The sequence below is a fragment of the Monodon monoceros genome, unplaced genomic scaffold (genome assembly GCF_005190385.1).
Source record: "Monodon monoceros isolate NGI ecotype Baffin Bay Population unplaced genomic scaffold, NGI_Narwhal_1 Super_Scaffold_8, whole genome shotgun sequence".
NCBI classification, from domain to species: domain Eukaryota; kingdom Metazoa; phylum Chordata; class Mammalia; order Artiodactyla; family Monodontidae; genus Monodon; species Monodon monoceros.
This window is the reverse complement of record NW_021703785.1, coordinates 51,768,126-51,782,382: the sequence shown is the minus strand read 5'-3', so window position 1 is coordinate 51,782,382 and position 14,257 is coordinate 51,768,126. Positions and strand designations below refer to the sequence as shown.

The 14,257-nt window shown below is 42.6% G+C and overlaps 1 protein-coding gene across 5 annotated transcripts in view; it reads left to right on the top strand.

Moving 5' to 3' along the window:
- Nucleotides 1-14,257, top strand: part of EPSTI1 (epithelial stromal interaction 1) — a 100,534-nt gene that overhangs the window by 51,897 nt on the left and 34,380 nt on the right. For 3 of the 5 annotated variants that reach the window (XM_029210244.1, XM_029210243.1, XM_029210246.1), the window contains exon 7: nt 4,434-4,527. In XM_029210244.1, coding sequence (XP_029066077.1) covers nt 4,434-4,527 — 94 coding nt within the window. Of the gene's footprint in view, nt 1-4,433; nt 4,528-6,476; nt 7,341-14,257 lie in introns of those variants that run through there. The other 2 variants (XM_029210242.1, XM_029210245.1) reach the window with 2 other exon arrangements.

The following is a 14,257-nucleotide window of genomic DNA, read 5'->3' as shown; positions in this document are numbered from 1 at the left end:
TACACAACTTGGAAGCCATAAGAAAAAAAATACAGATTTGACTACAGAAAAAAACCTATGATAGATGACGTAATGAACTACGTTACAAGTAAGTGATAGTCTAGGAGAAACTATTTGCCTCAAAAATAATGGGCAAAGGCTTAATTTCACAAAGAAGGCTTACAAATTAATAAGAAAAAGGCAACTCTAGAAAAATTGGTAAAGGGCTTGAAACAAATAGTTAAAAGAGAAGAAATATAAATAAATGAAATATTCAGCTTCACTAATCAGAGAAACACAATTTTTTTATTTATTACACTGGTAAAAATATAAATGTATTGATAATATCTCACATTAGGAAATGTGCTTTCATTTATTCAACAATATGTACCTGGTATGTGTCAAGCACTATACTAGGTTAGTATATACTAGGTTAGTAAGTTCCTGGTATGTACTGTGAATATCACTGAGTCACGCTCCCGTTGCCCTCCCTCCATCTAGGCCCACTTCACTCATTTATATCACCGTCTGCACCATGCAGTCATTGGCATTTGTGCGTCAGCTGACAGGAGGTGAGAGAAGGAAAAACTGCCCCATTCACTCCCAGCAAGATATAAAGAACCAGGGAGATATTTGTCACTGGTATTTTTTCAGTGAGGGTACCTTTTAAATTATGACTAGCTTTAAAATCGGTAGTTTAACATTTTTATTAGTATGTTCTTTTTTTTTTGATGTGGACTATTTTTTTAAAAAATCTTTATTGAATTTGTTACAATATTGCTTTTGTTTTATGTTTTGGATTTTTTGGCCGCAAGGCATGTGGGATCTTAGCTCCCCAACTAAGGATTGAACCCATACCCCCTGCATTGGAAGGCAAAGTCTTAACCACTGGACCGCCAGGGAAAGTCCCTATTAGTGTGTTCTTATGTGTCTTGTCATGGTGCAAAGTTGGCGGTTACCTGGTGGGTAACCAGGTAGAGTAAGGTGCGTAGCACCTTGTAGCCCTGGGGTGTGATTAGTGGCAGGAGCCTGATTCACAAGCTCCTACAGATCTAAGTGAATGTTTTTAAGCGTATTCTTTTTTAAAATCCTTGCTGTTTATCTATTTTATATATGGTACTGTGCATCTGTTAATCCCATACTCCCAATTTATCCCTCTCCCCGCTTCCCCTTTGGTAACCAAAAGTTTGTTTTTCATGTAAACTGATTCTTCCATGAACGTTAGAAACCCTAGTTGTCTTTTCTAACTATTTTTTTTAAAAGCCTTGTAGGAATTATCTTTGCATTTCTGTCCTATTTAAATGAGCCAACAGACACACATTTCACTGTCTGTGGCCTTTCCCGTATATTTTATCCTTTCAAAAAAGTCAAAAACTTTTTGATTGATGAATCTCCATTAATATTCCATCATATTGCAATATAACCAGCCATATCCCTTTCCTTCCCTGACTTTCTCACCCTCAGTTTCTCCTTCCAAACCCCTACCTGTCCTCAAACTACTGGGATAAATGAGTACACGTTTTTATACTCTGGGCCTAGGCAGCTCCTAGACCTGATACCAAGACAGCTTAAGGATGGGTGGGTTCGTCCCCTTTCCCACATTCTCCTCCCCTGACTAAGGTTCTGAAATAACTAAGATGCCTAGCTTAATCCTTGAGAATTCTGTTCTTCTACTCTTCCTCAGCTCTTCTTGGCCTCTTCTTATGTACTACTTGTGGAACTGATGACCTAAATTGAGAGATAATTCTCTTGTATATATAAATTTGTGTTGTATTACTAGGGTTGGCTAATTGCTGTGATCAACAGACCTCAAAATAAACAGTTGCTTGAGCATTTTTTTTTTCTCACGTAAGACATGGGTGAACAGGTTTGAGAGGAGACCCCCTCCACTCAGATATTCAGGCACCAAAAACTGTTAGCAGTGCTACCACCTTCAATACACAAACGACTTCCAACTTTGTGCTGGGGTTTGCCTCTATTCCAGACAGCCAGAAGGAGGAGGAAAATGTATGGGGGTTTATGCGTAGGAAACTTATTATTAGTTCATCCTGGAAGTGGTGTGTATCACTTCCTCATTCCATTGGTCAAAACTCAACCACATGGCCAGCCTTAGCAGTAAGGGAGGCTAGGAAATGTAGTCAGGTTGTATGACTAGAAGAGGAGAACTTCCATTTTGATGGATATTTAGCAGTCTCTGCTACAATGGAATTATGTCCAGGTGATGCTACCCTAAAGAGACATTTTAGGATAAGCCATAGGCATCACCCTAAGAACAAGTGTCATAAGTTGAAGATGAGTTAAGTAAATCTTCAAAACCAGTCTGTTATTGGTGGTCCATCCTCAGTTGTTCTATGGAGAATAAAGGAAGGGATCCTGTATTTATGCCTGGGTCAAAGTGATAAAGTGGGAGAGGATCACCCCCCTCAGTAGGTGGCAGAGTCACAGTGGTGACAAAGAAAGAACCCCCATGAAAAGGTGACTCAGTGCTAGAGTCCAGGGTTCTTAGTTTTGTTGGATTTCCCATCCAGTAGATCTTTCTCCTTTTGCCCCTCAAGGAGGTTCATATATTTTTTTATTAAATACGACCATAACTACCTACAGGAATTCCAATCCAGTTCAGCCAATGTGTGGAATTTACAGTATTGATAGTAGAAAAATGCCATTTAGCCTGGTAACTTGGAACTTGTCTTGTTTGTATAGTTAATCACTTGGGAGTTATCCACCATTCTTCACAGGCCCCTACTTGTATGCCTCTGACAGTCCTGTGGCCCTGTCATTATGATTGTGGCATGAGTGGGGCAGTGATCGTTGGCACAAAGGCCACGCGTGGTGGTTAGCAACCCAGCCAGCTTAGTGCTTGGCATTGGCAGGTAAGAAGCAACTGTTGGAACACAATGCAGGGCTGCCAGCCTACTTGGTCTGAAGCTCCTTATTTGCTTATTATCATGGTGCTTCTTTTTCACTGCTTTCTCCCACGGTCTGCTCTCAGCTAAGGATATTCAGAAATCTTAACCAAACTTCTGGCAATACTCTTCTTTTTGCACTTTTGACTGATGGCTTCATAAAGCCCCAGACAATGGGGCAGCTTCCAGCCTCTGTGACTTCATTAGTCTCCTTGTCTATTCTGGGCAAGATAAGCAATCCTAGACAAATGGAAAACCTGCTTGTCTCAGCTGCTGAAGCCTTGTGTTTCTCAGGGTTATGTTTGTCACTTAACTTTCAGCTCTTCCTTTCCCAGCTCAAGCTTCTGACCTTGTTCAAGTGCCATGTTCTACCTAAGTAATTATTTGAAGTGATGTTGGCATCTCTTTAACTTCTAATTCCTTTTTTGATTCCCCCCCCCTCACTGGATACCATTTATTTTTACCAGACCATTTGTGTCTCCTTTGATGCCCATGCCCTAAATGCTTGATAAATTGGATCTTAGCATCAGCCTAAAGTATTAGTGGGAAGCAGAGGGATGACAAAGAAGGAAGCAGAAGGGGAGCAGGGTGCAAGGGTCTGGTGCAGTGTAAGTCTGGCCTTGCTGAGCTATTTGATTGTGAATATTGGAGTAAGGGGATCAAAATCCCACAAATTACATGGGGAAAGGACAAAGGAACAGAAATTCATCACTGGTAAGCAGAATGGGGCAGTTGTTACAGTAAGGACTGGGAAACAATTCCAATATTCATGCCTGACATACATGAGGGGAGGAACTGGGATGATGGGGTGGATTTTTAAGGAAAAAGCAACTTATTAAGACAGAGGATTCGTCTAGGTCCATCTATCACAGTCTCTTAGAGCTAAAAAGAGATGCCAGAAATACAGACCAGAACTGACAGCACTTCTTACCTTCTGTGGAAGGTACAAACCAAGTATAAAGGTGTGTGTGTGTGTGTGTATGTGTGTGTGTAGGGAGAGGGTCTGTTTCTGCTTTCAGAATTCCAAAGGGTCCATGACTCATAAATGGTTAAGAGTTATGGATTAGCAGCTCTGTGTATGCTGAGAGTATAGGAGGGCAGTGAGATGACTAGGAGAGAGAGCCCTGGAGGGTGAAGGGCCTAATATGACACCGGTGTGGAGTGAGGTGTTGTAGGGGAGGGATATTCCACAGCCCTACAGTGAAGTCTGAGTGTCACGCTTTAAATGTTCAGACAGGAAATTAGGGCCCCATACTGTGGAATCTGAGAGGACATTTATCTCCATGTCAAAGTACACGAAGCAGAAAAAAATGAAATCACAGGTTCATATTCCACAAACCTAGTTTTACATTTTTCAAACTATGAATGCAGCCTTGCAATAGCATTTTGTTTTGATTTTCTACTCTACCGCGTCCGCAAACTCACCTTTTGTTCTACCTAGGACACTTTTAGTCATCCCCCAATAAAAGTCTAGGCTAGTACCCAAAGGCACAATAAATAATGATAGTCCTACTTTGATGAAGGCACTAACACCTATTTGGATTGTGCTAGCAAAACTGCTGAGTTCTTGAGAAGACTCGACACACAGTCGCCACACAGAGGTACCTGTCCAGTGGCTGTTTGTGACCCACAATCTTCAGCTTGGGTAAGTGGAACGTCATTCAGGGTGCCATCTGGCACTTTGTAAAGTGGATGAAGATCAAGGCCAGAGAGTGACCTGTACAGCATAGAATTTTGGAAGTAAAGGCAGGTGATCTGAGCTGAAACTTTGACCTCAACTATTGTCTCAGCTGTAAAACAATGCTTGTACTTGTTGCCAACATTATGGACTGAGCATCAGCCTCTGAAAAACCTTTGATCTCACCCAGTCATCCGTCCATCTATCCATCCCTCAAATTTTTATGTTTATATAAGGTCTACCAAGCACATACAATTTCTGCCTGGAAGGACCTTAGTCAAGTGAAGGAGAGAACCAGGTATAAAGCAGAGTGGTGAGTGTAGAGCATGTAGCAGTTGGAAAGCTGAAGCTTAAAAGATGAGTCAGAAGAGAGTCATTCCAGGTGTCAGAAATTAGAAGCAAGAATTAAGGTATAATGGCAAGAAAAAGCATGGCTGTGTTAGGGGTGAGTTTTGTGTAGCCACAGTCTAGAAGGGCAAGCTAGAAGGCTGGAGAAGAAATCAGTAGCCATGCGGAGAGTTTCTCACTTGTGGCAATCTGGGATGGTTCATTGTGTGGGCTGTCTTGGGTAGTGCAGGATTTGTAGCATCCCTGACCCCGGGTACAAGATGCTGTCAGCAACTCCCGGACACTGAGGTTCCAGAGATGCCCCACACAGGAAGCTCATGGTGCTTCTGGTAGAACACCACTGCAGACATGTATATGCCACATTGGAAAACTTGAACCTCATTCTGTCAGTACTGAAGGTACTGAAAAGTTTTGAACAGGAAAGCCTCAAGGTCAGATTTGCATTTTCGCTGGATCACTGGTAACCAGGTGAAGGATGGGTCTGAAGTAATAGAGAGGTCTCTGAGGCTTCTATATTAGCCTCGGCAAGCAATGATGAAGACTTGAAGGAAGGTGGTGGGTGAGACGATGGAGATGAGAATGCAGGTCAGAGAACCACTTAGGAGGTGAACGAGGCAGGGCTTGGTTACTGACTGACCAACTGGGGGCAAGGAAGTAGTGTCATTAAGGATGACAATTGGAAAGCCTTGTAGTTGAAAGAAAAGATTGGTTTAAGTTTTAAAAAGTCTTAGCTTTTCAGGGTATGGGCAGGTAAATGAGAGGTTGTTAGAGACATCTGATCTTCCTCTCCACCCAGCGCCTTTTCTCTTTAGTGACCACATTTTAAAATGTCAGGAAGACATTAGGACACTCCTTGGGAAAAAGTCATTCTCCTCTTACCTACAAACCTCTAAATGCTTCTTCTTTTTTCCGTGCTTCTAAGGCGGTGTTCCAAAGTCCAAATTTACTAGTGTGGGCTCCACAAGTCACATCAAATCCATCATCCCTCTCCCCTCATTGCAGGGCGCTGGAGGAAGGAGTTGAGAAGCTGTAGGTAGTAGAATTAAACCCCGTGTAGAGACGCTCCATGACATCTGTCTGGATAGCCTTTTCATGATGGGGGAGGGGAGGGAAAGCAGGAGTTGGCTAGCTTTACCACCTGGGTGTTTGGCTGGCAGGATGGTCTTGATTTCTGTTTGAGGGCTTCTTGAATTCTGTGGTTGAAACACCTGTGTGCTTGCTCTATTGATTTTGGCTCGTTTCTTCAATTTAACAAGATCATCCTAGAATTTTAATAGTGTCTTCCAAGGCATTAGTAATCTCTCCCAGAACTGCATTTTCTGTGGATTGATTAGTGCCTTAGTCATAAGATCCTCAGAGCTATTAATAGGAAATATGGAGCAGTATTGGCTCCTTACCAACAGCATTCAGTAGCTGCTCCCGTTTTGACACCAAACTATGAATAATTTGTGGGTGTTCAATATATTTAACTGACTTTTTACCCATATCGTATTCTTCTCATACTGTCTAATCCATATGCATAGAAGTCCTCAGAGAATGCACTGCAGAACCATTTCTTAATGCTTTAGGAAAATCAAGTATGTACACGACACTTCTGCGAAGTTAAAAGAAGACACCTGCAGTTTGCCTTAATTGTGGTCAGTGCACAGAAGGTGAGCACTGCATGGTCTCCATCTAGGTGGGGCCTGAGGAGCCGCACTGTCTCAAGTGTTTTTAAACACAATTTAAATTTTACTATATAATGCAACTTTCCTGAGAAAATTGTTCTTCTTACACTTATTTAAATGTGGGGCTGCCATGGCAGATGGGAATTTAATAAATGCCATATGACGATGTCAGTGAAAAAGACAAGAAGAAAATTCCTGTGGGTGTCACACAGGAGAACTTCAGACAAGAAGAACTTACAGTGTCCACTCACACATGGATGGATATAGTTCTCTGTACTGGGGGTGGGTGTGGAAGCAGAAGTACCAGCATCATCATACCCTCCCCAGTCCTGATCACTGAATGTTTCCAGTTGTACAATTAATGTACAACCCGTCTCTGGTTTGCTTCCCCCTGCCTCTTCTACAGGGACTAGTAATTTTTAAAAAAACCTCATCCTGTTGTTCCACTGCCCAGTGGCTCCCTATATCTTCAGGGATCAAGTCAAAATGCCTTAGCTTAAGCACAAAGCCCTCTCTGCCCTCTGTCCTCCTGTGCCTCCATTCTCCCCTACCTCCCACAACTCACCTCTCTGCGGTCCTGCAGTCTAGGTCTCTGCTGCTCCAAGTGTGCTCCAGGGACCAGCAGTATAAGCATCACCTGGGAGCTCCAGACCTGAATCAGCCTGCATTTTTTTTCAAAAATTCACCAAATTTTTTTTAAATCAATTTTTATTTATTTTTGCTGTGTTGGGTCTTCGTTTCTGTGCGAGGGCTTTCTCTAGTTGTGGCAAGCGGGGGCCACTCATCATTGCAGTGCGCGGGCCTCTCACTATCGCGGCCTCTCTTGTCGCGGAGCACAGGCTCCAGACGCGCAGGCTCAGTAGTTGTGGCTCACGGGCCTAGTTGCTCTGCGGCATGTGGGATCTTCCCAGACCAGGGCTCGAACCCATGTCCCCTGCATTGGCAGGCAGATTCCCAACCACTGCGCCACCAGGGAAGCCCTAGCCTGCATTTTAACACGGTCCATGGGTGATTTGTGTGCACCTTAATGTTTGAGGAGCACTGCTCTCTAATTCCCGCCTGTCTGGCCATATCCTCTCACTTCCACTATTCTGAACACTCAGTGCAGTTTGCTTTAATTTTTTACCCATGTGTCACGTGACCTTTAAAAAGTCAACACTGAAAGGCATACGTCCCTTGCATCCCTTCAATCCTACCTCCATTTCAATTCTTTAAACTCCTTGTATTACTTTTCCATTGCTGCTGTAATGATTTTTTGCCAATTTAGTGGCTTAAAACAACACACATGTATTCTCTCATAGTTCTGGAGGTCAGAAGTCAGACATGAGGATGAAGGGACTGAGGTCAGGGTGTCAGTAGGGCTGGTTCCTTCTGGAGGCTCGAGGGGAAATCAGTTCCTTGCCTCTTCCAGCGTCTCTGGGCTGCCACCATTCTTTGGCTCCTGGGCACGTGGATCACTTTAATCTTGACGTTTCATCCTCACCTCACCTTCTCTCCACATTGACCTTCTCGCCTTCCTCTCATAATGACCATTGTGATTATATATTGGTTCCACCTGGATCACACAGGCCCATATCCTAGTCTCCAGATCCTCAATTTCTGCAGAGTCCCTTTTGCCATATAAAGTATAACATTGACAACTTCCAGGGATTGGGACGCGGACATCTTTGGGGGCCCCTGTTCATCCCGCCACATTCCCTTAGCTGTGTCTTTTGTTATTTGGCTCTAAATATCTGTTAACGTGTGTATTGCTGTCTCTTGATTAATCAGTGTTAGATCTTATTCATTTCTTTCCCCCGTTCTCCCCATATAATCATTCAGTATTTCAAGGCTTTGCTTTATTATGACTCTGAAAATATTTTCTCACTGCCAAGCCAGTTATACTCTACATTTTTTTCTTTCAGAACTTTGAAAAAATTTCATTTTATTTTTGCATTTTCTTAGTTTCCTTTGAACATCTGATGGCCTTCCTTTAGCTTTTGTGACTGTTCTACAAAGTGCCTCTTGATGAAAATTTCCACACAATTTTCCACTTTGTGCCTGTCAGAGAACTTGTCAATTTCGGGTTTCTTTCCCTTCTGGAAATGTCCGTCCTCTCTTCCTCCTCCCTCCTGACTTAACCTGTGCTGGTTGTTCTTTTAAGCCTCCTACACAGCTGTGGTTCTGGGACTATCCTTTCACGGAATGATTCCCAACCTCATCTGCACATTGGAATCACCGGGGGGGGCGGGGGCTTTAAAGTTCCCTGATGCCTGGGTCAGAACCCCCTGAGCTCCTGCTGTATTGTGGCCTGGGCTTTAGGCTTTTAAAGCTCCCCAGGTAATTCTACTCTGCAGCCAAGGATGAGAATCACTGCTGTAACATCATCTGGGGAGTTGCTCTTGTTGCTTTTCTGTGTTGGGTTCCCTGATTTCTGGTTCTCTATTTTTCAAATGTATTTCTTTGTTTTGGTGGAGCATATTATTTAGTAGCTTGCCAAGAGAAGATGTATGTTCAAGCCCTTGCACGTCTGAAACTGTCTTTATTCAGCCCTCACACCTAGCTTGCAATTTTCTGTTAAGTATTTCAAATTGCAAATAATTTTCCTTTAGCGTTTTGAAGGCATTGCTGTTCTAACTTTGAGTTATTTGTTCCTGAGAAGCCCAAGGCCATCTGAATTTCAGTTCTTACATGAGGTCTTTTCTGTGCTTCCCCGGAAGTAATTTAATACCTCCTTTTTTCTGATATTCTGTAATTTCATATTGTGCCTTAGTGGGACGGTCATTTTTATTCATTTTAAGTCTGGAAACTTATCTCTAGTTTTAGATGATTTTCTTGTGTTATTTCTTCGATTTATTTCCCTTCATTTTCTCTTTATGGGATTCTTATTATTCAAATCTTAGGCCTCCTTGATTTATCTTCTTCTTTTTTGTAAAAATTTTTTCTCCTCTAATTTACCTTTGACTACTTTTTTCCCCTTACTTCCTGGCATACTGAGCTAGAAAAAACCCCAGTCCTTTCTCTCCTGAGTGTCTCCTTTACTCCTGCCCCACTGACACACACACACAACACTTCTGAGGCCAGGTGTGTGTGGTGTTTTCCCCACCAAGCAGTCCTGCAACACCAGCTGGGTGTCCTACCATTCAACTCAGTTCTGACACTCTCTGCCTGGTGATAGCGTCAGATTCCACAGGGTAAGGACTCAGTCCCACGAGACTGCTCCCCACTTCAGTTGCCAGTCGCAAGTGGTAGGTCCCCAGGGTACCCACAACTTCTGTCCAACCTGGCCACAAATCACAAGTTCCCACAACCTGCACCTGGGGTTTACTTAATTTACTAGAGCCACTCACAGAACTCATACTACTATATACTTACTTATGTTTACCAGTTTATTAAGGGGTGGATACAGATGAACAGCCAGATGAAGAGATACATAGGGTGAGGTCAGGGAGGGTCCCGAGTGCAGGAACTTCTGTCCCTGTGGAGTTGGGGTCTGGTCACCCTTCTGGTATATGGATATGTTCACCTACCTGACAGTACCCTGAACCCCCATGCCTCTGGGACTTTTATGGAGGCTTCCTCATGCAGGCATGATCAATTATTAATTCCATTTTCCTCTCTGGAGGATGGGGGTTTGAGACTGAAAATTACAAACTTCTAATCATGGCTCAGTCTTTCTGGTGACCAGCCCCCGTGCAGGAGTCATCCAGGAGCCCACATGGAGTTGCCTCAGTAGAACAAAAGATGCTCGTTATGCTTTAACCACTTAGGAAATTATGAGGATTTTAAGGAGCCCTGAGTCAGGGATGGGGTCAGAGACGAAATATTAGAACAAGAGATGCTCCTAAATCTCTTACCATTTAGGAAATTACAAAGGTTTTAGGACCTCTATGCCAGGAACTTGGGGCAGATATATGTGTGTGTATATATATATATACATATATATATGTATATATATGTATATATATATATATACACACACACACACACACATATATATATATAATCATTAGTCTCATTAATCTTTTTGTCTGGCTTCTACACTAGGCTATAAGCACTTGAGGTCTGGGGTCATGTCTGACCACAGTGCTTGTGCATAGGAGGCTGAAATATTGCTTACTGAATTAATATATTATAAGCATAGCTTGTGGGGGAGGATGACTAAAAGTGTATATTTTAGCTGAATAACAAAAAATTTATTATTAATATGTTAAATCAATATTTTATGATAGAAAAATAATGTGAATATGACATCGAAATTTCTGGGACTTAGAACTAAGAAAAATAGTGATCAAAAGTTTTTTTCCCCCTATTTTTGAACAGAAACTTCCTGTCCTGCCCAGGGATCACAGCAAGCATTAGGACTGCAAGTAACTTTGAACTCTTTGTAGTTGAGATGCCATGTGACTTCCTAGTTTCTGTGGCCTTTTCATTGACACTTTATGTGTCTAACCATTTTCTTTTCTGACTCAAAAACTAGGACCCATATTTTGATAAAAGAACAGCAAAGTGGTTAAAAGAAAGGTATACAAATAGGTTCCTCAATAAAGTCATCATATCTGCTTTAACTATCTTACTCCTCCTTTTAGTCCCTTGAATATAAGATGTGCCCCCGGCCCCCTTCCCACCTTTCAGATCTTGTATGGGATATTTGTGATAAAAACTAACCTTCTCTAATATAAAAAGAAGGGGTCATTGGAGAATGACTCCCCCTCCTTTATATCTTATCACAGTCCCCTTGTTTTCAGGATATGGATACAACAAAGTCCTAGGATATGTGTGCCTGTCTAACGTAGCAGGGTTTGGATATATGTGGGCTTTCTGAACACATCTGGAGCTCCACCTTCCTAATGGGCAGCGCTATAGCTGATACAGTTCAGAGAGCCTCGCTCCGTTTCTGGCAAGTGCTTCTTATTATTTGATGGAATATGGGTTTTATAGTGACAGAAATGGGGGAATGAATTAAGAAGCGCTTGAGAAAAATTATGGCAAGAGAAAAGGGGGGATCAGGCTACATAAACTTTATGGATTATTAGTCCAAAGAACTAGGCCTGAAATATGTCACCTGCTGCCATGATGCTGCTGGTAGTTTTATGAGAACAATGGATTTCCTACGCATTAGCTTATCAGGCTGGCCTCTCTGCCTTACAGAGGGTGGGCTACAAATCAATGTGAGGGAGAGAAAGTGACATGAACAGATAGGATACTTGAAGTCTCATAAATTCCAGCACACATCGTCTCTGCGCCCATGGGGGGAACACTGACGTGGAGGGTCACTGGGACTGAAGGACATCTTACCGTGTGTGCTGGCTCTTCCGAGGTTCCCCCTTGAGGTCCTAATTCAGCCAGAAATGATGGCTCCTGTGCTCCTGAACAGGCTTTGCTTCCCCTCTCAGGAAGAGAAGTGAACTTCAGGTACAGATTAGGGACGCAAAGACCTAGAGAGAAAGGCATCTCTGGGATTACATGGTATCAATCAGCAGCTGACATGCTGCTTAAAGGGATAGCTTTAATGGGCAGCAGACACGCCAGTGCTTCTGTAGTCAGTGTCACCATTGCTTGCCTCCGATATTTAACAGCTAGTCGGAATATTCTTGAAAAATATATTTAACTTTCCTCTGATTCAAACCCTTCTCATTAGAAAGAATAAACTATGTCGATTATCTCTGAGGGGATATTTTTAAAGCTTAATGAAACAAACATTTAGATCATCCTTTAAAATGTGCCGGATGACTGTGCTTATACTCACCTTCTTTTTGTATATCCCAAGGGGCATCTGCAGACATATGCATAAATCACTCAGTAAGCAACTGTATATGGAGAGCTTACTACATGCTTATAGCATGAGGTTAATTTGTTAGAACCAGACCCATGATAGGCAGACCAGTACATTGTTGTGATGCTTTTTTCCCATGATTTCTTTTTTTTTTTGCGGTACGCGGGCCTCTCACTGCTGTGGCCTCTCCCGTTGCGGAGCACAGGCGCCGGACGCGCAGGCCCAGCGGCCATGGCTCACGGGCCCAGCCGCTCCGCGGCATGTGGGATCTTCCCGGACCGGGGCACAAACCCATGTCCCCTGCATCGGCAGGCGGACTCTCAACTACTGCGCCACCAGGGAAGCCCCTTTCCCAGGATTTTTTTTCCTATACCATTACAGGCCAGAAGACAGGCTTATATGGGTTCTATAAGGGAAGGAACTAAAATATTGCAAAAGATGAAGGACGAACATGGCCAGAAGGTATTCAAAGACCCAATTAGCCACTGCTAATTATTTGCTTGGGGTACTAGATAATTTTGAAGGGTTTCGGAACAGAAATTCTTACATACATGAAAATTCCGGGAAAAAAAAAAACCCACAGGTGTTAAAAATGGTGAGATGTGAATGTGTTTTAAGAGTATGGTGGTGCGGTGGCTCCTTCTGGTCAAAACTCTCGTGATACTTAGCCTCATAGGGGCTACAGTGTGTCTGCTGTAGTCGGTGCCAGCATCTCATGGAGAAGATGATAGAACACTTGGGAACTTATGATCTACAAAACATAACCAATGCCACTGCCGTTTTTTAAACCAAAGATATATGATATTGCAAATAGTGTCCAGAGACTACTATAATGCATAACAAACAAAGCAGGCGTACAAAATCATGAAACTGGCTTAAATGTTCATCTAAAAATATACATAGAATGAAAAGTAAGGATACTCTACACATATACAAATATGTGAGGCATTCCAAACAAAACATAAAATTCCAAATAAAACGAGCAAGAGGAATCAGTGAAATGAATACAGAACCTCCTAAGAAAAGAACTTCAAGGGTAATCCTTATTAGAATATGAAATTTCTGGCATGTAACTAAAAACAGTGTTGAGACTTGATGGTCATACCTGCCTTTGATACGTAGGCTCAGTGGTGCCAGAGGCTCCTCAACAAGGGCTGGGAGTGATGGGGAAGATGGGAGTCAGCTCCAAGGGGCCACTTCATTTCAGGTCCTTTAAAAGAGCAAAATAAATTATTCAGCTAGTTGAAGACCATTATATTCCCCATCATTTTTATTTTCCAGCTTTTTTCTTGCTGTGTTTATGGTGATATCCTGTCATTTCTTCCAGAATATCTTTTTTTAAAAATAAATTTATTTTTTTATTTTTGGCTGTGCTGGGTCTTTGTTGCTGTGCGCGGGCTCTCTCTAGTTGTGGTGAGCAGGGGCTACTCTTCGTTGTGGTGCGCGGGCTTCTCATTGTGGTGACTTCTCTTGTTGTGAAGCACAGGCTTTAGGCGCGCGGGCTTCAGTAGTTGTGGCACATGGGCTCAGTAATTGTGGCTCGTGGGCTCCAGAGCACAGGCTCAGTAGTTGTGCACAGCACACGAGCTTAGCTGCTCCATGGCATGTGGGATCTTCCCGGGCCAGGGATCGAACCCATGTCCCCTATATTGGCAGGTGGATTCTTAACCACTGTGGCACCAGGGAAGCCCTCTTCCAGAATGTCTCTTAAATCTGTTTCTTCAATTATACAATTAACTGAATTCTAACTCCCATTCTGAGTTCCTCGATTTCGTTTAATTTGGTTTTTTTCCATTATGTCTTTGTTGCACAAGGTAACTTATTATAGCAATTGTGGGTGGAAATCATATTATGAAATATGTACTAATTGTCGTTGCTCTAATTTGACCCTTTTTTTTTTTTTTTTTTTTCCGTACGCGGGCCTCTC